This window comes from Balaenoptera physalus (genome assembly GCF_965194825.1).
Source record: "Balaenoptera physalus genome assembly, chromosome: 1".
In the NCBI taxonomy this organism is placed as follows: domain Eukaryota; kingdom Metazoa; phylum Chordata; class Mammalia; order Artiodactyla; family Balaenopteridae; genus Balaenoptera; species Balaenoptera physalus.
In genome coordinates this window covers 32,813,437-32,839,883 of record NC_138882.1, presented here as the reverse complement: position 1 = coordinate 32,839,883, position 26,447 = coordinate 32,813,437, and the positions used below count along the sequence as shown (strand labels likewise).

General features: G+C 41.7%; 1 protein-coding gene across 3 annotated transcripts in view; it reads left to right on the top strand.

Annotated features, from left to right (window-relative positions):
• Window positions 1-2,057: 2,057 nt before the first annotated feature.
• The window catches only part of DYRK3 (dual specificity tyrosine phosphorylation regulated kinase 3), a 37,471-nt gene continuing 13,081 nt past the window's right edge, over window positions 2,058-26,447 (top strand). For 2 of the 3 annotated variants that reach the window (XR_014263426.1, XR_014263427.1), the window contains exons 1-5: window positions 2,058-11,183; window positions 13,060-13,171; window positions 18,947-20,753; window positions 21,469-21,538; window positions 23,342-23,373. Coding sequence is in view for 1 of the 3 variants with exons in the window: in XM_082461117.1 (XP_082317243.1) it covers window positions 11,107-11,183; window positions 13,060-13,171; window positions 18,947-20,521 (1,764 nt within the window). In the remaining 2 variants the exon portion in view is untranslated. Of the gene's footprint in view, window positions 11,184-13,059; window positions 13,172-18,946; window positions 21,157-21,468; window positions 21,539-23,341; window positions 23,374-26,447 lie in introns of those variants that run through there. The other variant, XM_082461117.1, reaches the window with a different exon arrangement.

The window sequence follows — 26,447 nt, the reverse complement described above, 5'->3', positions numbered from 1 at the left end:
CCCTCTTGTTGCCTTTTCCCATATCTAGAGTTACACTATTACGATCATTGATCTGATATAGAACTATATATCTGGTCAACTGCTTCAAGTTCACCTAGTCATCATTTTATCAAAGGCTCAGTCACACATTTGATAATGCAAAAAACAACAATTTTAGGGCTTCCCTGGTGGCACAGTGGTTAAGAATCCACCTGCCAATGCAGGGCACACGGGTTCGAGCCCTGGTCTGGGAAGATCCCACATGCCACGGAGCAACTAAGCCTGTGCACCACAACTACTGAGCCTGCGCTCTAGAGCCTGCGAGCCACAACTACTGAGCCCGCGTGCCACAACTACGGAAGCCTGTGCACCTCAACAAGAGAAGCCACCGCAATGAGAAGCCTGTGCACTGCAATGAAGAGTAGCCCCCGCTCGCTGCAACTAGAGAAAGCCTGCGAGCAGTGACGAAGACCCAACACAGCCAAAAATAAATAAATTAAATAAATAAATTTATTTAAAAAATAGACAATTTTGTAAAACAGGCAAGATACAAATGATATAGCTAGTAGTATTAGTAAGGTTATAAATAAGAATTTAAGCCTAGAACTTCTATTAGGTGCAGCCCAGTATATCCCCAGGTCATCTGACTTAGTCTGTTCTATACCAATTCTTATCTTTAAAGGAAATTATATATTGGTATTGTTTATAAGGCACCCGACCCAATTTCCTACTGTTATTAGCTGGTTATCCTTAGTATGATTTAATATACTAAAGGAGCCTTTAAACTTGAGCATAGCCTGGTGTTAGCCACATAGATACATACCATAACTGTGGGATGTTTCCTTGTCATAAACAGGAGGTTATGGTTTTTGACTGAGATTCAGCTTGGTGTTCTGAGTGAGCTTGAGTGACCCTAAAAGAAAATTCATTTTTATGGTCAGAGTCAGAGCAAGTATTATTAATTGGCCAGGTGAGGGATCCCACCTAGTAATATCAATAGTGGCCTAAAGAGAACTATAATTTCTTTCTTCTAGAATAAATTTCCTAAGGGCTATCCAATTAGAGCCTTGGAGTGGAGAAATCCACCAAAGTAACCCAGAAGAACTGGATATAGGTAATTAGCCATAAAGCCAACAATTGGATTAACTTTAAACTCAGTATAAGATTGTGAAATACATTCAGTTCATAAGCAAAGTTGTGAGCAATTATCAAAATAATTGGTATACAGGCCTGGTCCAGCATCTTGGGTCAGATGTCTATTTCAGATGTCATCTTCTTCTCATCCTAGTCTGGAAGTTTCTCCTCTGTTTGAGTCTTGTTTTAAGGTGATTTTAAGGTCAGCAATCCTCTCTATGGGCCAGTCCAGTACAGGGGCCCTTTCTAAGTGGAAACGTTAATCCAAGAGTCAATTCCCTTCAGTTTCGCTGTGCATGAGCTAGTTAAGAGTACCTGATAAGGGTCTTTCCATCTAGGTTGGAGACAGTCCTTTAAATGATGTCTTTTCCAGTATGCATAATCCCTGGCTACAGGTCATGAGGTATCTGATCTTCATCCAAAGATAGATTACTGAGATAAACTTCAGAAACAAATTAGAGTGTCCTTTTAATAATTCAATTAAACTTTACAATAATATAACATAATAGCAAGAAGCTGAATCGGAAGTGAGGCTTAGGCAGTAAATACAGACCTCAATTAACAAAACTAGAATTTAATATCCACTAAAACATAAACTTTTTCTCTCTAAAATTACCCTCAGGGCTTCCCTGGTGGCGCAGTGGTTGAGAATCTGCCTGCCAATGCAGGGGACACGGGTTCGAGCCCTGGTCTGGGAAGATCCCACATGCCACGGAGCAACTGGGCCCGTGAGCCACAATTACTGAGCCTGCGCGTCAGGAGCCTGTGCTCCGCAGCAAGAGAGGCCGCGATGGTGAGAGGCCCGTGCACCGCGATGAAGAGTGGTCCCCACTTGCCACAACTACAGAAAGCCCTCGCACAGAAACGAAGACCCAACACAGTCATAAATAAATAAATAAATAAATAAATAAAAGAACGTGAATTTCTTAAAAAAAAAAAAAATTACCCTCATTTTTACCAAATATAGCCAAATTAAGATTAATTTGTTTGCATATTAAGTCTAATTTTAATAAACTTGGCCTGATTACTTAGGTAAGTGTAATTGATCATATAGCGTCTTTTATATTGGCTGTTGGGAACTTTTCATAAGGAGTCTCGGACTGAATTTTTTTTTTTTAAAAAGCCCTCTCAGGGACTTCCCTGGTGGTCCAGTGGTAAGAAATCCACCTTCCAATGCAGGGGACACGGGTTTGATCCCTGGTTGGGGAACTAAGATCCCACATGCCACAGGGCAACTAAGCCCGTGCACCACAACTACTGAGCCTGTGCGCCACAACTAGAGAGAGAAAGCCCACGCACCACAACTAGAGAGAAGCCTGCGTGCTGCAACTAGAAAAAAGCCCTTGTGCTGCAACAAAGACCCAGTACAGCCAAAAAAATAAAGAAAATAAATAAATAAAATAAAGTAAATAAATATTAAAAAAAATAAAAAGGCCTCAAGGGCAAGGAAAGCAATGCCAAAGGCTTGTCACAGATTTTGCCTTACAGATTTGGGTGAATTCCTCCCTTTTCAAGATCCCCACAATATCACCAACCAGGAGGTTGCCTTCCTTATTTACCTCATAAGGCTACTGGGAACATATGAGTTTCCAATTTCTGGAGGAATCAGGTAGACAGAAAAGATAAAAGTTTCAATTCTGTTTACAGAGGTATAACTTACCAAATTGCTGTAAGTCATAATTAGCTTGAGGGAAGGGTCTTCTTATATCTGGAAAACAGATTAAAAGCCAGTAATGTTTTAGACAGAAACCATAAAAATTGTAACCACATTCATCAGTTCACTCAGTCCTATGTAACTAATCGTTTCTGTTAATAGTTTCATGAAGCCATCTGGTTTTCCACTAGAATTTTTAAATTTCTTACCCAGTTCAGCAGTATGATCTGAAAGTTATCAGAAACCTGTACTTGTCAAAAAGTCCTTGCTATGAATCTTCTTGAAGAGGAAGCATTTTTGCAAAGGCATAAGTGTAAGACAGTAACTGTCTATGAACGACAAAAGATGTAAGATGGCACAGTTAAAGACCTGATTACAATGCTATTGACAAAGAAACTTGGTTACTCCTGTGACATTTTAAGATAATAACCAGAATTATGACTGATAAATTTTACCAGGACATACCAGATTTTTAGAAATTTTAGGTAATTTCTAGACTATGTATATTAATAATATTTACCCATACAATACAACCTAAGAAGATTTATTACTCATTTGACAATAGTTCCCATGTAATTTAACATACCAAATGAACCTAATTAGTTTAATACCTCTCTTTGGGATGTTTCAGGGAGCCCTTTGAAGCTAGCTAGAGGTCAAAGTTAGCTAGAGGTCAAAGGAACTTCATTAGAACTTGATTTGGGAACTTTGTCAAAAAATATCAAAAAGGTTTTAAAACTCTTGGTCAAATAGGATCATAGGTCACTGTGAAACAATGCTTATCCACTTAACCAAAGTGACAAAAATATTTCAAAGGCAATTACAGACAGTTATAACATATTACTAGTTAAAGGTAAAAGAAACTTTACAATCTGTTATCAAAAGTGGATCAATATTCTAAGAAAACTTTGTCATCTTAACAGAGAAAAACCAAATTCAGGTTTTGCACCAGCTTATTTCTAAAATTCATTTACTCAGTTATTTATTTATTCTAAACTTAGCCAATCCTGACCATGCACAGAACTCTTTTCTCAGGATTCCGTTTCCATAAACTTTCTGTAACTTTCTGTATCCATACTAGTTTGTCCCTTATTTTTTTTCCCATCCATAAACAACCAGCTCTAGGACAAAATTACTTTTTTTTCCCTTAACAAAATGCAATTCCATTCCTCATACCTTCTTTTACTGAAAACATACATCCTACTTTGCTACTATATGCTGAGATGTTTCCTTTATTATTTCTAGTAGCTTTAATCACATACTTAAATTAGAATTCACAACTCTTAAAACCTTACTTTCTAGTGAAGAGTAAGAAGTATGCAATTATGAACTGTTGTTTACATTTTCATTCTGTAGATTGGCAAACATAAATACCAGTAATAATTTCTAAAAAACATGTTTTTTTGTAGAAAATATCTCAGCGTGGCACCAGACATGTTTATTAAGAGTACTTAATGCCTTTAGTTTCCCTGTAAAAGGAAGCCAGTGTTCAGTAACTAATGTTTCATTATCTTATTTTATTTGGGAATTACCTAGTCATTCAATAAATTTCCATCATTTAACTTAATTTAGTACAACTCTAAAATTTAAAGTTGCCAAGTATATGGAGAGAATATTTTTAAGTAGATATTCCTAAAACAATTTTCGTAAAGAGTTCACCCAAAACCTCTTTTCTCATTTACATTTAATTTACTAATAAAAAATTTCATTATACCAAGTTATTTTTCTTGTGGACAAATTTGCAACAGATATAATAAGATCTTATTTGACTTTTATTAAACCTAGGTACAATAAAAGTATACTTAATGTTGATGACTCTAAGACATGTCTGTATTAATTAAATCTACAAACAAACCTTAATACCAGGTATTAATTTAATGCTGACTATTTCCCAGTTCACATGCACTTGAAATTCATACTGGATAGTTTCCTTTTATATTTCTGAGAATTTTTATAAATGCTTAATTTCCTTTAAGCCAATTAAATGGAGCTCATTTACAAATTAATTTTGATAATACCATCCAAAGGTAAAGACATATGTGCACACATAGACGTATAGACAGATACAATCAGAGATCTCATAGTTTTATTTTAAAACTTAGTCATGAATCAGGTGTTACAATATAAAACTCACTAGTTTATAACAGTTAGAATAAGTCAAATTTCAAAAGGCCTCTTTCCTCCCTTTTTTTCTCCTCAGTCTCTGGAATTAGAGATGGTCTAGATAACTGTTCCTGAGAGCCCTGGTCTCAAGGCACAGGGAGAGAAAAGCATGTTCTCCTAGAAGGACCTGTTCCCTCAAGGGTCAGAATTCTGAAAAGATGTTTTATTAAGTCAGCTTTCTCTAACAACTGAATATGCAATAAAAGAGCCCATATTGGCTATTTTCAGGGCAAAGATTTCCTTTAATTCCAAATAAGTAAGTACTTGTAAATATAAGTTTTGTACATACATAAACCTGGCGGGGGTGTTAGTCAGAGGCTGGCTTTCTGATGCTCCTCATTTCCCTGTTTGAGAGGCTCTATTTCCCATTTTAAAGTTGAATTTGTCAGGGGTAAAACTTACTAATGAAATTGTGTGGTGGGCCAGTGTGCTGCTTGTGAGCTTAACTCCTCTACGCATCACCCTAGAGTCGTTTCAGCCCTCTTATGTGGTTCAGTTTCACCCCTCTTATATGGCTCAGTTTCACCCTTCGGTGGTCTAAGACCACTGTGACTGCTCAGATCACTGAATGACCAATTCTTATACATGATTCCTGGATGAGCAAGTCTTTTAATTAATGTGTGGATTTCCCTGTGAGACCATTGCACGGTATGAGGACTCTGCCTCCACCACTCCCATACATATCTCAGTTGCCTGAGAAAGCTCTAACTGACCAGGAGGGGTCTTGTCCCTCTTCTTTGGAGCAAAGCTCTCATGTAATATCTTCACTTTTATCCTGACAAATTCTATTAAGGCAGCCAAATTGAGGAAAAGAGTCAGATCAGCTTCTTACCAAACTACTCAGCCCAGACCGCTCAGTGTCTTTAAACTGAGCAAACCCCATTGTTTTTCAACCAGCCCCCCCTGCCCCCGGAATCTTTCAACAAGGGGTCCAGGTACCTGTTATACACTGCCAAATAAAACTCAGGATCATCAACCAATACAGGAGATCCAAGAACCAGGAGAGACTCACCCAAATTCGTCTGGACTCTCCAAGGAGGTGGATGGGCACAAGAGGTCTCTGCTGGTATCAGTGTTCCAGTTCCTCCTAGAGTTCAGGTAAAGGAGAGAAGTCTGCTCTGTGTCCCTTCATGGTCGCCAAAACTGTCGACTGGAAAAATATGCACAACATGAGAGTTGTGAGTTAAGTTTTATTTGGGGCGAATGAGGACTATAGCCCAGAAGACAGCCTCTCAGATAACTCTGATGAACTGCTCTGAAGAGGTAAGGGTGGAGGTCAGTATATATGTGATTTTGGTGAAGAGGGATACATGCAGTCAAGCACACATTTTGGCAGAAGGTTGTTGCTAGTCATGAGGAGCAGATGTCTCCATTTATGATTTTAGTGATTCTCTAGATATGAGAAGATGCAAGAAACTGGGCTCATAAAATCTTCTGAAAATATCCAACTATCTGAAGGCCTGTTCTGCCAATTTTTCCCAGAGCACAGAATGCCTCATTCCTGATCTCTACCCTAAACTCCTTTCAGGGTGTGTTGAAGGTCAACAACTGCAGTGGCTTGAGACTTCATTTTTGTAGTCCCAGATGGCAAGTGACAATTTTTAGTTGGCACCACACACCAGCTGGGTAAACTTGGACAAGTTGTTAATCTTTGAGAATGTTTTCTGAATTGTAAAATAGGGATAATACCTATCTCACAGGACTGTTATAAGTTTTAAATGAGAAAATATATGTAAAGCACTTCTGATGGTACCTGGAACATAATAGACTTAATAAATGGTAATTAGGGACTTCCCTGGTGGTCCAGCGGGTAAGACTCTGCGATCCCAATGCAGGGGGCCGGGTTCTATCCCTGGTCAGGGAACTAGATCCTGCACGCACACTGCAACTAAAAGTCTGCATGCCGTAACTAAAGATCCTACATGCCTCAACGAAGATCCTGCGTGCCGCAACTAAGACTCGGTGCAGCCAAAATAAATAAATAAATATATTTTTTAAAAATGGTAATTATATTAGAAAGAGTCCTGGTTAGGTTTTAAAACTTCAGAAACGTAGTTTCATATGGCCCCTCAGGTCTGTCGGTGGAACTGGTCATGCTGACTTGGGAAGAGTAAGTGAGAAGAGGTGACAGATATTTTGGGAAAAGATAAATATTTCTGGGGTTAGGGATTAATAAGGACAAACTTCAGGATTTAGGAGATATAGAACCAAGTGTCTACAGTATTGGAAGAAGCATAGGGATTTTACTGGTTATGTTGTTGTTGTTTTCAAGATTCAGAAGCATTAATGGGGCAACTTTCAAAGCTTGGGGAAGAGAGAGAGAGGGAAGAAGTACAAGAAGTGAAACCTTGCAGGACCCTGTGGGGCCCTCCCAGGTATAAATCCTTTCCATGTACCCTGTTTCTTATCTGTAGGAAGTAGTCTTCATTCAGCCTCCTTGACCTTTCCTGAGTTCCAAAGGGCAGATTCAAACAGTTGCTTATCAGGGAAGGGAGGGATTGCAGAAAGAAAGGAGGAGAAATCAAGAAACAGTAGTGCAGCATGGGGCAGGTTCCTGGTTCCTCTTCAAGGAATATACATAACAATATATGTTTGAGTTCTTCTTCAGGAATTAAGGCCCCCTCCCAGGTGGAGGATGGTAACTTCAGGCTAAGCACTAGATTCTGGGAACACCACCCTGTTACCTCACCACCAACCAATCAGAAGTCTGTACAAGGTAGAAGATAATGAAGACTCTGACCCCCTCCCCAAATGATTCTCCTTTTAAAAACTTTCATGGCCCAGCAGAATCTCTGGAGTTGGTTTTTGGACACAAGTCTGCCTTCTCCCCAGGTTGCCAGCCTCCTGAATAAAGCAACCTTTCCTTTCCAACCAACACTTGCCTCTCAAGTATGGGCTTTCGAGTGGTGAACAGCTGAACCTGAGTTTGGTAACAGAAGTCCATGAGGTTCAGAAGAGAGACAGCTTTCTGAAACTTCAGAAAAATGACATGGTTTTAGTGTTTCAGTGAGTTAAATCTCTGTTTCTGAAAATAGCTATACGTGTTTCTGGAGCTCAGGTGAACTTGAGGTCGACATAGCTTGGGGAAAATGGTGAGTTTCATAGGTTCTCTCTAAATGATTTTTTAAAATGCATTCCAATTTTGTGATTAATATGATATACTATGCATTATGGCACATCATGCTGCAAAGAATAATTTATAGCTATTGAAAAGAATTTAAACTTAACCCACCAACAGGTGTTTCATCACAAAATTCCAGGTGCATGTGGCCATAGGACTATTTTCTTAATCTATACATTTGAAACTGTTATAATCACATTCTGAATGTTCTGATGATTTTTGAAGACCCTAGAATAGTTCCATTTTTCATGTTCATTTTTTAGGGTCTCCTTATTTTGCAGATGTTTTAGAACTGGCTTCAACAAGCAAGCAGGTATCTTATATGATATTTGGCTAATCCACGATAGGTAAATCTGGCTTTAGCTGCACTGAGAGAGACAATGGAAATTTTGAACTACTCTTGAGCGGGGCAAGGGAGCATAAGTAGATAGGGTAGGGGATCCTTGGAGAAAAAGAACCAGGCGTGGCTTTCTTGACAGAAGCCATTTTGTGATCTAAGCCTGGCCACAATGCTTGCCCTTGAACAGGTCTCAGTAATTAATGATCTTAAGGGAAGAAAAGAATGAGAAACATTGCCTGTTATTAGGCAAGAGAAGTTCTAAAGAGTCCCAGTTTTTTTTCAGTGGCAAAGATTAGCCTGAAGTGCTCAGCTACCAGATCAACTGGAACCTAAGGGGTAATGATGTTGACATTTTATGAACTTCATGACTTCAATCAACTGAAGCTTGAACTCTGTCAACCACCCAAGCCCTTTCATGAATATGCTTAAAACTTCTCCAGTTTTACAGTTCTGGGAGACACTGCTTTGGGAAAGATCCCCAGGGTTCTCCCTACTTGCTGCAAGTAATAAATCCTTCCTTCTCTCACTCTTTGACCTCGTTGCGTCTTTTGGCTCAACACCCACCAAGAGGCAAACCCAGTTTTTTGGTAATGGGAAGGGAAGAAAGGGCGTAAATGATGTAGAAGCTGCTCAGGAGCTGGAGCTCACAGGGTAGCAGTTCAGCTGGGGTGTGGAGGCTCCTGCTAGATCCCTCATTGGGCTTTAATCCAGCCACACTGTTATGAAACAGGGGTTCTTTGAAGAAATTCCTTGGGTCACTAAGGTCAGGGACTCATGAAGTGCCAGCACCCTCGCAATCCTCCCTCCCGTGACCTTGGGATCAATAGCCTAAAGACAAAGGAGGCCTCTGTGCTTCCCACCTCAGGGGCAGGAAGGGGAGCAGGATGCTTCAAGGTGGCTTACCTAGCTATGTCTTAAAACAGACTTGGAGAGAGCAGTGATTCAGAAGGAGGTAACAAAACTTGTGGGGGCAAGTCCTATCGAAACGTGGTCTGAGGGGTCCACATAAGTACTAAGAACAATGATTATTTAATACAATTTTGCAACCTTAGAGCTGGAAAGGACCTCAGCAACAATCTAGTCCAAACCTTTCGCTGCCATGGAACTCTTCCTTCAAACAAAATCTTCCATAGGAGTCTAAGTACAAACCCACATGAAAGCAGGATTGTTCTGGTTGGGGAAGGGTGGGGGAAGGGCTGGGCGAGGTTAGGAAAAAAAAGCTTATTCATAAGATTAGAAAAAAATTTTAAATCATCGTGGAAGAAAATCTTTGAATTTATATTTGTATCATAGGCTAAAGAAAACATTGATTGCAAAGAGTAAAGTTCCCCAAACTGACACATTATTAATTTATAAAGTGAAGAGCCTTTGGATTTTAAGGGCATTTTTACTAAAGCCATGAGAACAGGGACTATGACTTTTAGTCACACGGAAATGAGCCTTGGATGGAAATTTTCAGGTTTACGGACTATGCTCTGCAGGCTTGGGGCAATGAGTCCCCAAGCCCCACCAGGTGGCGCCCGTGTTCGGCATTTCCATAACATTTAGTTCTCTCCTCAAGGGTCAGACAGCCTGCCTTGTGTTTTGTAGGTTTAGATAATCCGACTGGCTGTTACACTCAAGAAAACAACACTTGTGTTCTTCTGTTTTAACCTCCTGCCCTTTCACTTTCGTTCCACCTATCCAAATCCGCTTAACCTTGGTGTTGCCGAGGCATCTTAACTTTTCAGAAAAGTAAAGGGAAAAACCCCACCCATTCCAAGGAAGAAGACAGGAAGAGCCTTCTTTCCAGGGGGTCTGGTGCAGCAGGAGGAAGGCTGGGAATTTGGAGACATTTAGTTCAGGCTTCGCCAACCACATGATCTCCTCTGGCCTCAGTTTCCTCATCCTTACAATGGCTCTGAGCCCTACCATCCGTGGCATCTCATTGCAGGGGAGTCAGACATACCTCAGCTTAAATTCTGGATCCTAGTTAAATCTATATAAAAGAGGGATATCATCTGGTATGGTTACCGAGGTTAAATGAAAATATTCGTGGCGCCGGTGGTGTCACAAAATGGGTTTATTATTATTGGTTTCCTTTGTTAACTCATTACCCTCCGGAGGGACACCCCTCAGTGGAGAAGTCTGAGAAATTACCCATGTCTTTCGTTCTTATTTTATTAATATTCAAGGGAGGTTTTAGAATTCTAGGCTGCAACTTGCTAAGAGATAGCTGACCGTGAGGTGCCGGCTGCCACTTCTGAGGCAGAAATCGGGGGCTGCTATTTCACAAACCCTCCATCAGGGCCTTTCTCCTTCCCCAGCCGCGGCCCTCAGGCCTCAGCCAGCGACCAGAGAACCTCAGGCGGCGGGTTCCGAGCCTCCCGCCTCCCACCTTCCGGAGCCAGCGAGAGCTTCCGAGACACGCGCCGCTCAATGGGGAGAGGCCTCGGCCCCGCCCCTGTGCGTGACCGCGTAGTTGCGCAGAGGCGTTTCCCGGGGCGTGCCGCGGTTGCTAGGCGACCACACCACTCCCCTTCCCGCCCCTGCTGCTCCTCTGGCTGTTCTCGACGCCAGCCAGTCCCGAGCGAACGCGCGCGGAGCTGCAGTGTCTGGAAGAGAGTTACCGAGGGAACGTCGCGGCCCGGGAGGCAGCCGCCCCAGGGCAGGTGGACACTGCTTGCCTGACCGTCCAACCGCCGCCCCTCCCTCCGGGGGGTCCCGAGCTGACGGATGGGAGGCACAGCTCGCGGGCCCGGGCGGAAGGATGCGGGGCCGCCAGGAGCCGGACTCCCGCCCCAGCAGCGGAGGTAACGGCGCCGGGGGATAACGGGCTGGGGCGCCCGAGTGAGCCGCTGCAGCTGGCAGGCGAGGTCGGGGGGCGTGGATGGACTGGGCTGGAGGTTGAGCGAGCCCCCAAGCAGGAAGGACGAGGGAAGGGGTCTGACTCCCTCCCCGGGACTGGCCCACCCTCTTCCTCTCCATCAGCTCCCCTCCCCCCAGCCCAGCACGGGAGGGGGCTTGAGCGGAGTTAGGGAAAGAAGTATTCCCACCCTGGAGATTATTTCTGAAGTCCTAGATCGGGGGTATATGGTAAGGAACTCTGAGAAGCTGGGATTTTTTGTGGGGCTTTTTAGCAAACTGGGGGAGACAGGGAGCAATACCTTTTCAAAGAAGCCCTGTTGCTCAGAGCAGATAACCAAGGGCTTTGCCGTGAGGGGTGTAGGTGAGGGGCTCTGCTGAGTAGGGCTTTCTGTGGATCATGTTTTGAGAGATTCTGCACCTTGCATTGTATTTTACACCTTAATGGAGAGTAGGGACCACCTGCCCACTTCATTTGCATGGAGACTACCTTTGGGTAATTTCCTTTGGCTATTCATAGGAAATCTTGTAGGTCTTCAGTCTGTCTTTTTCTCTGTAAATGTGGACGTCTGTCCCATTTTGTTTGTTTTATTCATGCTGTTGGCAAAGAATCAGTCACATCCAGAATTTTTGGTTCTTGTCAATGAAGCAGTTCCCGTTAAAGGTGTAATTTTATCAGAATGTAAGCATGTTTTTTAAAAAGAGAACATTCCAAAAATATTTGTAGTGGGTTTTCTGTTTGGTTTTTGTTTTTCGTTTTTTTTTTCTCTTTGTATTCCTATAACACATCGATTAAGAAAACTCTAGAACTAATTTTACAAAACAGTTTTTATAAGCCACTAAAATATTCCAGCATCGTTTTAAAGATTAAAAAAAATTCTTCCCTTGCAGCTGGGTCATTATCATTGTATTCACAGTATATCATGTAAAAATGATACAATGAAATGCTGATGTGTGTTACTGGGAAATCCATGTTCTTGGTGGCAGATGAAATACATTATTCAGGGCCATCTTGTGGATTAAATAAATCCTCTCCGTCTTTTGTGTTCCCTTACAGCGGTGGAGGCACAGTGTTAAAGAGCAGAGAAATGATCATTTGGCATTTAGCTTCCACCATCCACCAGAAAATTAAGTGGGTAAAGACGTGAAATCCAGTACATTTTGTAATTTAGAGAATCACTGTAGTATTTGCTGTAGAATTCACTGTATTTTTCTACAAGTTAGATAGATGTTAAGTAGGAAAGTAAATAAATAAATAAAGAGAAAACAGCCCTAAGAAGGCCTTTTATTTATTGCTTATGAGACCCAGAAGTGCGTAGACTGGAACTACTCTTCCATTTACAACATGTGGCCAACGGCTCAGAGAGGAAGGTAGAGTAGCCAGTGGTAGAGCTGAGATTAGAATCCAAGTCTCCTACTTGAAAATACAGTTCTCTGTCTTGTTTGTTTGTTCTGGTTAGCTTTTAGGCTTCAGATTTCAACTAGCGTTCGTTTTCAAGTAGTAAGTTAAATGAGATTCTTTTGATAGTCCCTATTGTTAACAACATTCAGAAAGTAAAACTTACTTTAACGATTTCAAAATATAAACCTAGAAATGCTGTCCTTTCTTTAAAAATAAAAAAAGGAGGAAAAGTTGGGTTTCCTCTCTTCATCTGCCAAATACCCCTGTGGTGTGTATTCAGTGCCAAAATGCAGTGTAGACATTTGTTTGTATTAATTATTCTTTGTAGCAGATATGAAGCAGTTAAGACACAGGGTGTTTTGGAAATACAAATGTATATACTTCAGGTACTGACAGATTTTATCTGTAATCCTTTCAACTAGATTGGGTGATGGTGTCTATGATACCTTCATGATGATAGATGAAACCAAATGCCCACCCTGTTCAAATGCACTCTGCAATCCTTCTGAACCACCTCTACCCAGAAGACTAAATGTAAGTAAATGAAGTAATTCTTTGAGCTCTAATGGGCTTGGAAAGGAGGAAGTGCTACTTTAAATGGTCAAGGTACAGTCACATCTCACTGGTAACCCAGGCTATTTTTTATTCACTTTTGCTTTTTCTTGACTTTGAAATAACAATTTCTGTGGTCCAAGTTCAGCTTTTCAGAATGATTTTGACTTGGAGCCCACCTATTCCTTTCAATCACTGGGGTAAAGAGGGAAAAAAATGACATGCTAATTTTATCTAGATAGTGGTTATTTTTTTAATAGAATGATATGTACAGTATATTATGATGGCTCATTTTAACAAGAACAAGAAACAGAAAATACCTCTGAACTTACAGATCTGCAGATTTTTCCTGCACGGCAGAAATGCAGTCCTAGCTTATTGGTATGCTTAAGAGAACCATTTTATAGATCATAAATAAAACTTGAACAATACATTTTGGTTTCGATGCATTTAATCATTTTGGAGCTTGCAGACATTTAGCTTTTGACACCGTTTTACGTTTAAAATAATAAATTAATTCCCATTCCCTCGCCACTCATAGAGTGGTAGGGAGAGCAGGGTTTGGACAAGTTCCGTGACAGGGAGAATCTATCCTGTGACTTTAAAATTTGCTGCATATATCATCAATGAACAACTTGAATAATTGAGTAGACTAATTTATCAATAATTCTCCTTCATATTTCTGTTTAAGACCTAAAATTATTTCTATGTAAAAAATTGCTTGCATTTTTCATAGTCCTTCCCAACGGTTTGTCAGCTTTTGCCATTAAAAATCAACCCCTTCACTACTTTCAAGGCTAATAATATTACAAAATACGGGCTATATATATTTGGAATGCTGGTCACCCTATTATTTTTAATCTCCTTTCTGAAGTGTAGTAAGTTTCCATTCTCCACAAGCTTTTTTTTTTAATATGTAAAAACCTCTAAGAGCTCCAGAACCACCTATATACTCCTTGTGTTGACTATCAGATTTCGTGGTTACTTGCTGACAATTAGCACATCTCTCTGGGAAACTTTTGCAAGTGGTCATCATGTGACTTAAAGTCCATTTTAACTTTACTTCAGAGTTGGCCAGTGCTAATCACCATATAGTACGGCAATTAAATTGTATGTTTCAGGATCAAAATGAATTTTTTTACTGTATGGTATTCAGAGTAACACAGCTTGCAAAACACAAGATTTTAGATTCTAAACCAATGGTGTCTTTGCAAATTTTGCTGAAAAAAGTGCTTTTGACCTCTTAGTAACACTTATAGTTCATTATGCCATGACTTCATTGCGAGACGCTATTGCTTATTTCACAAAGTCCTTTGGCTTCATTGTTTATCCAAGATGCCCTTACATTCTTGTTGTAAGCTATAAATCATCTGCTCACAGGCTTTTATTGGGTTAGCTTTGTGTTGCAGAGATTTAGGGTCGAGAGCGAGGGAGAGTGTGGTGTTTCTATATCTGGACGAGAAGGATATTCCTTTTCTGAATTTCTCAACAAGATCTTCAAGACTTGATTAACACAGTTGAAGATTCTATTTGAAACGTCAAGAGTGCTCCAAATTGATCAGCTCGGTGCTTTGTGACCACCTAGAGGGGTGGGATAGGGAGGGTGGGAGGGAGACGCAAGAGGGAGGAGATATGGGGATATATGTATATGTATAGCTGATTCACTTTGTTATAAAGCAGAAACTAACACACCATTGTAAAGCAATTATACTCCAATACAGGTGTTAAAAAAAAAAAGTGCTCCAAATTAACAATGTATATAAAGGATTCTTAAATAAAACATGATTAATCTGGCATTATTTATCTCTCTGGATATAATTACATAGTTAAAATATTTGAAGTCGATTGCAGACATTGGTCAGTTATTGTGATTATAACCCTAGACTAGACATATATAGTGTTTTGTAACTACTTTAACATGTGTGAAAATTGTAGATTCTCCTAGAACAATGGAAGGAAGATTTTATTTCTAGCACAGCAGACTTGATCCATAATTGATTCAGACCAGTATTTGAGTTATTACAGGAAAGGAAAGACAGCTAAGGCGAGAACCCCTCCCTGTGTAGAAAAAATTCCTTTCTGGAATTCTTCAGATTCATTGGAGGTTCAAACCTTGACAGTCCACAGGGGGACTAGACCTGAAGTGTCTTGTTCTGTTCTGGGAGCCACACTTGCAGAGATACATAACGTGCAGCCCGTGTTGAGAATGTGAATAGGATATAGTAAGGCAGCCTGACCCAGGCGTGTGAGGTGGAGGATGTGGTGGGGATGATGAGCCTAGAGAAAAACTGGTGAAGGCAGGACAGCTCCTTTTAGGTACCTGAAGGGCTTTAACATGGAAATTTGGACACTCCTGTGTAGTTCCGGAGGGCAAAATGAGACTTAATTTGCAGAGAGAGAGATTTAGGCTCACTTTAAGGAAAAACCATGAGTCAGGAAATCCAAATGACATCCTTAATCTTATTGTAATAGTTCTGTGGAAATTAAATTTCTGTTCTTATTAACATTCTGTACCTGAGACCCTCTCTTTATCACAAACAGAAATGAAGACCTCCAGAGCCAGCACAGCCTTATATGTAGGCAGAGTAGGTGAAATAGTAGGTCCACCCAGGGGTGGACCCTGGACCACAAATACCTTTCCTACCAGCTTGTCATTGATGACTGCGGGTCCTAGAGAGTCAATTCCCTTGGGTTAAGGCATTGATCTTGTTAAAGGTCAAATATCTCTGGAGAGATAACCCATTAAATTGCACGGCAAGTTGCAAGGAGGTTTTATGTGGGGGAGAAAGTGGGTGAGGTGTTTCCATGCATCCTAAGGGAAGGCTGATTGTGCGGGCCTTCATGGAGCAGAAGGCATAGTTGATGCCAGATGTCTGGCGGAGGGAGAGTCTGGAGCTGCAGAGGATGGCACCACAGAGAGAAAAGATAAGCTAAAAGGGGAAAGGGAGGGTGTATTGGAGTTTAAACAATATATTGAGAATTTTGCCTAATTGTTACCAGTGTTTTTAACATGTTTTATAGTTTCTGAGGGTCTTTCACATATATTATTAATTATAATTTGATTCACACAACATCGTGCAAGGAGGTATTATTATCCACATTCTAAAGATAAAGAAATTGAGGCTAAGAAACTGGGCTAAAGGTTAAGCCTACCCTGGGACCTACAGTTTTTGAGCAGTGTAGCCAGGACCCCAGCCTAGGCCTTCTGACTTCACATTTCTTCAGAATGTGTCCCCAAGACTTTGGCAGTAAATATTCAGATGCATTTAGGTTAGGTAGTAAAAATTTAAGGAAAACTGGTTTAGATGCATGCAAATATTTGGTTTTGTTATGTAAATCTACCTAAAACCAAATAATTATAATTCCCTAGCTCAGCCAAACCTATCTCCTAATAGATTGTAGTGCCTTGAGGTAACCTGTTTTTTGGCACTTTTATAATTGTGAACAATTAATGCTCATGTGAATGTTAGATGGATGGATGAGACCTTTTTTTTTCATCCCTAAAAACAGGAATGGTTATTTGACTTAATTGCTGATAAAAAAAATGTTGCATTATATTTACATTTTAACAAGGTATTTAGGTTCTGTCTGCAAGCCTATTTTATTTTCTTGACTAGTGATAGTTCTCTATTTTGGTATCAGAGATCTCTCCTGGTCCGTATCTTGCCTCTTTATTTAGAAACTCAATGCCAAAGTATGGCTACCGTTGTACTGGCTGCTTTGCTTATATGTAAGATGGTGCAGTGCCTCAGTTTTGTAACTGTAGTACTATATAAATGTTTAAATTGATTAAATGACCTAAAAGAAGCAGGCAGGAACTAATGTCGTGCTTTTGTAACTAAATTAGGGGCTGTCTAAAGTATGCCAACACTTAATTTTTTTTTCATCCCTTTTTTGTTGTTTATATTTTCATCTTTTATATTTTTATTTACATAGGTGATGGGTCAGGTGTTGTTTGCTTAGGTTATATTAAAATTCTATTTTTTAAATGGTTGGCCACTTTGGATCATTACCTTATAATCTGTGTTATATTTTAAGAGATCATAAATATAGCTCAGAGCTTCTCTGGAATTATCTACCCTTGATCATAGAGTCTCTCAATCATACAGATCAGGGGTACAGTTCTTCAGGGTCTGTTAAGAAAAATAGTTGTTCTTTGAAGTATCCCGGACTTTTTTTTTTAAACAACAGATTTAGCACTTTTTTTCTTCTTTCCTTCTAGCACATTATATTTTTCTTAGTATTTTTTTTAGTGTTTGGCTTTTTCGTTGTCTTTCCCTCCATCGCGTTTCAAAGAATCTTATTTCATTTCAGAGGTATTTAGTAAGTAGAGTTTTTTCTGTGGGTTATTGTTCCTTGCAGGAAAAGGTGATGCCAAATCAAGTAAAAAGAGTTGTATGCCTTTGTCACGTAGGCTTTTGCTGAGGGAGACTAGTGTATGTGTCTATGAGCAAGGGAGGGGGAGAGAAAGGAGACTCTTTGTCTTTAGGAGAGTTTTACAAGAAGCACCCTGGGGCCTTAGATTCTCACTGCTATTCATCAGATACATAAAGAATTGGCCTTGGTGATCTCAAGAGTTCTCTCTGGATTAGAAATTTTTTGATTCAATGAACTGAGATAGAAAGATGTGATCATTTATTTGGGGACCCAGGAGTAGATGATGAGGCCTTGGTTGATTCCAGGCCAAAGTCAACATTCAGCCCTACTGGAGAATAGTACAGGCACTAGGAGAACCTGGTACCAGGTTATGTTAATGTTCTGGACCAAGATTCAGAAGACCTGGGGTCACATCCTGCCTCTGTCCCTTTATCATTTACAGAACACTTTAATATGTATTATTTTGCTCCTGGTACACGCCCTTAAGATTTGGGAAGGTACTTGAAACAGTTTGTAAACAATATAGGACAGTATATATATAACAAGTGCCGGGCTTCCCTGGTGGCACAGTGGTTAAGAATCTGCCTGCCAATGCAGGGGACACGGATTCGAGCCCTGGTCCGGGAAGATCCCACATGCTGCGGAGCAACTAAGCCCGTGTGCCACAACTACTGAGCCTGTGTTCTAGAGCCCGTGAGCCACAACTACTGAGCCCCTGTGCCACAACTACTGAAGCCCGCGTGCCTAGAGCCCGTGCTCCACAACAAGAGAAGCCACCGCAATGAGAAGCCCGCACACCGCAACGAAGAGTAGCCCCCGCTCACCGCAACTAGAGAAAGCCCGCGTGCCCGCGTGCAGCAACGAAGACCCAACGCAGCCAAAAATAAATAAATTAAAACAAACAAACGAACAAAAAAAACAAGTGCCAGATTATGTGGTAGACTCGAAAAGCTGCAGTTAAGATGTGAGTGTAAGTAAGCCCATAGTTAGTATGGGCTTGGAGTAGTTCTAAGTGGAAGAGGGAGGACTAGAATTGGGCTTTGAAAGAGCGTAGGATTTGAGTGGATGGGGTGAAAAGATTCTCGGTAGGAAGACATACCAGTTAGAAGGAATCTAGCATGTTCCGGGTATGGTAAGATGACCGTCTTGTCTTGAACAAAGGGAGGCCTATGTAGTGGGGTTGGGGTGGCCATAGCAGTCAGGGAACCTGAGGATTAACATAACACGAGTTTCTAGAGACTCCTGCTTTTCTCATTGCACTTTTGGGTCTTTTGACTACACAACTGGCATGTTTTGTTGTTTTGTTCAGTCAGGGGGACGATTCTTTCATTCTTCCACCGTTTTTAGTGACTTTAACTTCTTCACTTCTCTTTGCCGTAGATCACCACTGAGCATTTAACAAGAAATCCTACTCAGTGCTTCCTGAATGGAGGTGAGATGAAGGTAGAACAACTATTTCAAGAATTTGGCAACAGAAGATCTGATACTTTTCAGTCAGATGGCATCAACGACTCTGAAAAATGCTCTCCTACAGTTTCTCAGGGTAAAAGTTCAGATAGTTTGAATACAGTAAAATCTAGCAGTTCATCCAAAGCATCCAAAGTGTTGCCTCTGACTCCAGAACAAGCACTGAAGCAATATAAACACCACCTCACTGCTTATGAGAAGCTGGAAATCATCAATTATCCAGAAATTTACTTTGTGGGTCCAAATGCCAAAAAAAGACATGGCGTTATCGGTGGTCCCAATAATGGGGGTTATGATGATGCAGATGGGGCCTATATTCACGTGCCTCGAGACCATCTAGCTTATCGATATGAGGTGCTGAAAATTATTGGCAAGGGCAGTTTTGGGCAGGTAGCCCGGGTCTATGATCACAAACTTCGACAGTACGTGGCCCTGAAGATGGTACGCAATGAAAAGCGCTTCCATCGCCAAGCAGCCGAGGAGATCCGGATTTTGGAGCATCTTAAAAAGCAGGATAAAACTGGTAGCATGAACGTTATTCATATGCTGGAAAGTTTCACGTTCCGGAACCATGTTTGCATGGCCTTTGAGTTGCTGAGCATAGACCTTTATGAGCTCATTAAAAAAAACAAGTTCCAGGGTTTTAGCATCCAGTTGGTTCGCAAGTTTGCTCAATCCATCTTGCAATCCTTGGATGCTCTCCACAAAAACAAGATCATTCACTGTGACCTGAAGCCAGAAAACATTCTCCTGAAACACCATGGGCGCAGTGCGACTAAGGTCATTGACTTTGGGTCCAGCTGTTTTGAGTACCAGAAGCTTTACACATATATCCAGTCTCGGTTCTACAGAGCTCCGGAGATCATCTTAGGAAACCGCTACAGCACGCCCATTGACATATGGAGTTTTGGCTGCATCCTTGCAGAACTTTTAACAGGACAGCCTCTCTTCCCTGGAGAGGATGAAGGAGACCAGCTGGCCTGTATGATGGAGCTTCTAGGGATGCCACCACCAAAACTCCTGGAGCAATCCAAACGTGCCAAGTACTTTATTAACTCCAAGGGCCTACCTCGCTACTGTTCTGTGACCACTCAGGCAGATGGGAGGGTTGTGCTTGTGGGAGGTCGTTCACGGAGGGGTAAGAAGCGGGGTCCCCCAGGCAGCAAAGACTGGGGGACAGCACTGAAGGGGTGTGATGATTACTTATTCGTAGAGTTTTTGAAAAGGTGTCTTCACTGGGACCCCTCTGCCCGCCTGACCCCAGCTCAAGCACTAAGACACCCTTGGATTAGCAAGTCTGTGCCCAGACCTCTCACCATTGAAAAGGTGTCAGGCAAAAGGGTAGTAAATTCTGCAAATGCTTTCCAGGGCCTGGGTTCCAAGCTGCCTCCAGTTGTAGGAATAGCCAATAAGCTTAAAGCTAACTTAATGTCAGAAACCAGTGGTGGTATACCTCTGTGCAGTGTATTGCCAAAACTGATTAGCTAATGGACAGCTGGTGTGCTCAGAGACGATATGTAGGTATTTTTAATTATCTTGCAAACCTGAAAATGGAAAAAAAAACCCAAGCCCATTCATGGATATGTTTTTGGTAGACTAGATATCTTTTTTTAACAAGGCAAAGCATTTTTATATGACTGTAAAAGAACTCTTGAAGGGCTAATTACCTAACCAGCTTGTATTGGCCATCCTGGGACACATAGTAAAAGGCTTTTTATAGGTCAGTGCATCTTTTGTTATTATTGTCAGGTGTGCATCAACCTGTGTATTATTCTGTTGGTTTAAATCCCTTTCTCTCAAGGTAAACGATATACCAGAAAGTATATCCTGAACATTCACTTCTAGTCTCCCTCGGCATCTGTTCTAGAGGGTTAATTTGGGACATGGCCGTAGTTATAGATGAGACTCAAAGCTAGATCTCTCGCGCCAGCAGCCTGTCCTGTGGGCTCATGCTAGGTGAAAGGGCTCACAGCAGAGTACAGGGTGGGGGAAGCTCCGGGAAGCTGTGGGTCCCCTAGAAAAGTCTCGTCACTGCTTCCAAGTGGCTCATTTCTCTGCCCTTCAATTCTGTGATGCATGGTGTTTTTATTGTATGTTGTCGTTATTATTTTTATTTATTATTATTTTGCCACTGGTTTGTTTCCTGGGCTCTCAAAGCATTTTACAGACATCTTACCACTTCACAAAGTACTGGTTTTAAAACAAGTCCTATGCATCCCTCCTCCCATCTCCAAGGAAGATAAAGAAGTTCTTGGCCCCAAATGACCCAGAACGTTAAAGGTAGAATCAGCCTGCAAACTGCAGTTCTGCATTTCCATGGACTCTTTCCTTATAAAAGTGATTGCTATCACATAACCCTAACTACAGCCTCATTGCTTTCGCTCCTCTTTCCAGCTATCTGCCACCTTAATGTGCCACAATTTTCTCACTTTCAGTTTAAACCGAAGACTATTCCCTAGACTGGGAGTGAGCTTCAGATATAAGAAGAAAATCCAGAAACTGGTGGTAATCCATTTCATTTTTTCTTCACTTCAACGTCCTTTCTTTTTCTCTGCTAAGATTTAAACAGTGAGGGCTGGTAATAAAACTAATTGCTGGCCGGATGCCTTATTCAGAAGGATGGTGAAAGGGACGGTAACTAACTCACTGCTGCAGTTTTGTTTTCTTCTGCCTGCCGTGCCTCTGCTTCCACCCTCCTCCAAAACAAGAGTCCACCTGAATCCTGTCCTGACAGTGTGTTCTTCAGAGTAGACCGTTGCTTTCTCCAACACTGTTCTCAGGACTATCCAGTTCCATTTTTGTGATAGAATTTAGTCTCTACAGATTCCATAAGGTCGGAACGAGGCTGTTTCTGTTGGGCAGCACAGTCACAAAAAGAAGGAAAATGCCATGGGCCTGTTACTTAAGGAACTTTTGCCTTAACCAAAAGTATTCCTCACAGCACAGGCTGTGAGAACAAATGTCCAGAGCACGGCCCCAGCCTCTCAGGCACAAGGACCACAGGGCAGAGAAGGGTTCAGACTGTGACCTCAGCCTCTTACAAAGGGGGATGTCCTGGTACTTCTGGGGCCTGAGCAAGTGGACTATTTAAAACCTTAATTATTTCCCCTACCCCTAGTTTACAGAAGGCAATGGAATATGCAACTCCTTTCAGCCCCCTAACTCCTGCTGAATGCTCTAACTTACAGAGAAGTCGTGTAAGACTCCTGCATTATCTAGGCAGAGCATATGGTGAGGTGGTTTTTCCAGTCGTTATCTGTGTGGGAGACCTGCTCTCTTAAGCAAACTGTGTTGAAAGGACTGCAACCCCAGACACATCTGCCACGTGCTGGATTTCGATGTCTGTGTTGTCAGTGAGATGTCTCCTTGGTCAGCCAGCATTGTGTGTGACTTGGGAGAGAAGGGAGCCTGTGGCTGAGGTTGGCGTGTGGTCTGTTTTTGTGTAGTGAATGGACCATGAGGTTACAGAACCTGGGCCAAGCGACAGGATATAGACAACCCATGACACTGTACAAATTCTAGAAAGCTCTGGGAGGGTGAATGGATGTGTTTATGCCTAAATTTGGCAACCTAGAGGGTGACGCAGAGCAGAGTCATTCAAGTTGGCATGACTGTCTTCTGCGGGCCGGTTCAAGTTTGGGGAGAGTGGGCTGCTCTAAAACATGGCGGTTGTGCCAGATGGATTTGAGGAGGTTTATGAGTGTGTTTCAAGTTTAGGGACAATTGTAGTTTTTAGAAGCTGTCACCCTTTTTCCAGCCACTGTCAGATTTTTGCTTGGATCCCTGCCCAGCCATAGCACTGAATGACCAAATTGGATCAGAGTTAGTACAGAGATTCAGGCTGTGTCTTACAGTTGATGGATTGTTCTTTAGCCATTTTTGTCATTTTAATTAAAGAGGTCAAGTTGGTTGACTTTTTTTTTTTTTTAATATTTATTTATTTATTTGGTTGCACAGGGTCTTAGTTGTGGCAGGTGGGCTCCCTAGTTGCAGCTTGCAGGCTCCTTAGTTGCGGCTCGCCGGATCCTTAGTTGCAGCGTGTGGGCTCCTTAGTTGCGGCAGGCACGCTCCTTAGTTTCAGCCTGCAGGCTTCTTAGTTGTGGCTCGCTGGTTCCTTAGTTGCAGCACGTGGGCTCCTTAGTTGTGGCATGTGAATTCTTAGTTGCAGCATGCATGTGGGATCTAGTTCCCTGATCAGGGCTCGAACCTGGGCCCCCTGCATTGGGAGCACGGGGTCTTAACCACTGTGCCACCAGGGAAGTCCCGCCGCCTTTTATTGATTTTTTTTTTTTTTTTTTTTTTTTACAGTGTGGAGTTGGAGAGAAGAAAGGTACTCCAAGGTTTGTTCCTGGGTGTGGGTTTGGGGGGCTTGGAACTACATTTGTTGAATCACAGTAAATCAAGTAGTATGCAACATCATGAATGAGGAACACTCTGTATTGCTATTTGGAAACTAGATACGAGGCTCCCAATCTCAAAATCAATGCAACTTTCTCCAAGGGTCAGCTATTCAGAAAATCTTGGCTTCAATAGAAGGTCTAAGGTATATGGACATTCAGGAGGATCTGACCAGTCTTCCAGACAGAAACATTTCCACTGTTGTGACAAAGTGATGAGGGCAGTTTGGCTGGGTTGTGTTGTTCCCTGAAGTGTGTGGGTGGAATGGCTTTTGTAGTTAGAGGGCAGGGACCGGGCTGATTCATCTCTGCAACCCCCTCCCTCGGGAGCAGCAGCCACCACCTTCCCCACCCTTCACCACCACCATCACTCCCTCCTCATCTCACTTGGTTCCTCTGAATCTGGATCCCATGATCGTGTCTCATTGGCATCCTCAATTCTCCTTCCTCCTTGCCCTTCTCACTGAACTAGCCTCATAATCCCTCAACATGGACCAATTATACATCTGGATTCTCACCTGCATTGTCCACTTTTTGGGGAAAGAATTGTTCAGTTGTGAAAATGGGTACCCCACAAAATACCAGGCAATGAACCTGCAGCATTATCTCATTTGCTACCTCTGCAGGATGGGAATTATTATTATCCCCATTAACCAGATAAGAAAACTGAGGCTTGGTTAGTTCTTTTTCGATGGCACATTTGAGGAGCATCTTGGGGAGATAGAATTATTTATGCCTTACTTATTTGTCAGCTAAGAATAGTTGCTGCTATTTTAATTTTATAATGTCAGTGTCTTTTTGACGCCCCACCCATCTTGATTAAATTATCACTTTATTTGGTCAAGATTTTTTGGAGCCAATGAGAAGGATGACAGTAGAAACCAAAAGTGTTTGTTTTCCTTAAATCTCTGAAGGTGACAAAATCTGGAAGAGGAAATGAGGGTGAAGTCCCAAGTTTCTGATTGAACTCTAGGAATGAGGTGGCAGGTTTCTTTATATCATCTATTATTATCATTGTCACTAGAATATAAAGGTCATTGAATCTTAGTGTATGAGTTAGTTTTATCTTTAACCACTCAGCTCCAAGAGAATGCCAGAAACTGTCTGCTAATTCTCTTCCGTGTGTCTTCTCCATATCTTACTTCTGGAGATGATGATCAGGGTTTTTAAAGATACACTGTTTCTAAGTTGAGAAATGGGAGAAACCGTGTTCGGATGTATTCCTTCACTGATCTGTGAGCACTGCCTTCCCAAAGCCTTGCCAACTACCACATGGCTTGTCAGCAGTCCTTTGGGTGTTTCCCAAAGTTCACTCCAATTCAGTAAGAGTCAGCAGTGAGGTGTAGCACACGACGGGGGCTTAGCAGGGAATGCAGAGATGGGTGGGTGATACGGTCCCAGCTCTTCCTGACCCAAACTTGCTGTGACTGACTTTTAGCCAGTCCACTTCAGTGTCTTCACTAGCAGGCAGTGGACTTCTCTTGCTACTCAGAGTGGCCTGTGGGCCAGACCAGCAATATCAGCATCTCCTGGAAGTACAGAGTGCCGACCCCACCCTAGACCTTATCAGTCAGAATCTGCACGTTAACAAGATTCCCAGGGGGTTCACATGCACATCAAAGTTTGAGAACTGGATTCTGAAATACACACTAACAACCGTCATTCTCCCCTTGCCCCAGGAACGAATAAAATAGTGAGGAGACTTGGGTTTGATGCCTGACTCCGAATATATTTCATCTCTGACTTGGGCAAGCTGCTTCCTCTGGAGCGTCACAACATTGAGGTGGTTCTCCTGATTAAGGAGAGTGGAGCTTAAACGCCCAACACCCACACAACTCTAACCCGACTTTTCTAACGGTAAAGTGAGAAACAAAAGCCAGGCCGCAAAGAGTGGAGCGGGGTCACTGTTTTTCACTTTATTTTAATTTATAGGAAAATTTAAATACAATTCTAGGTGGAACTTTTAAACGCTTTAAAGAAAACTTATTTGAAAAAAAAAGCATTTAATTCAGATCCATTTGGCTTTCCTTGCAACCTTGCCAAGCTCTTTCCATTCCAAACTGCCATCCAGGGAGGGACTCTTCTCACCCCTTATATTGATTTTTAAATTCACGAAATCAACCGAGTTTCCAAACTGTTGTTGACACAGTACAGAGCTGGGTAGGAATGTTTGTTTTATTTCATTCCTAAGATCATGTTTTTCTTTCAACATGGAAAATTGGCTAATCCGGCTAATACCTGCTTATTTTATTAGACTCCATCCCACGTTCTACCCTCACAGTGACTGATCTGTTCATCATGTGCTGGCACGATTTCTCCTTGTATTAGAGTGCAAGCTTCAGACGGGCATTCCCATTCATCACGAAGCTCTGAGTTAACCGGTTGTGACGCTACCGAGCGTGTGCAGATGATGGGGGTTCGTTTCCCTCCGTGTACCAGGAGTGTGCTCACCTCCTGTCTTCTTTCAAGTTGACCTACGTAGTCAATCTCCGATCTCTTCTTTTTGAGAGAGGGTAATCGGAGAAGGGTTATGTGAGGCCACCTTCTTCCGGTCCGGTATTTGATACTGATAATAATGAAAAGGAAAATGCAACCGTAACCTAACTATGATATTAAAGAGTCTGCTTCTGTCTCCCAGGGGCTCTGTGAAGAAGGAAAGAGTCTAACCTGCATCTCCTTTCCCAGATGAAATTAATTTATGACCATAGTAGTATATACTTTATTCCTAGGTGTTTTAAGGTGCGGATTGGGACAGACAGGTTAGCTGGCTGATGTCATTATATTTTAGTTTTCATGACACTGAATCTGTTAAGAACGGGGTTTCTTGCGTGATCAAAAAACTGAACAAAAGATTAAACAAAAATTTCAACCGTGAAACAGTCGGGATCTGGAGCAGCTAGTCATGTTGAAACTTTCTGTTTTGCTTAATTCCTAACTAGGCATAATTAAAGTTAAATGCGAAATTTTAGGTAGCAGCCGATAAATTGTTCTGGGCTTTCCTAACAGAATACTCCTAC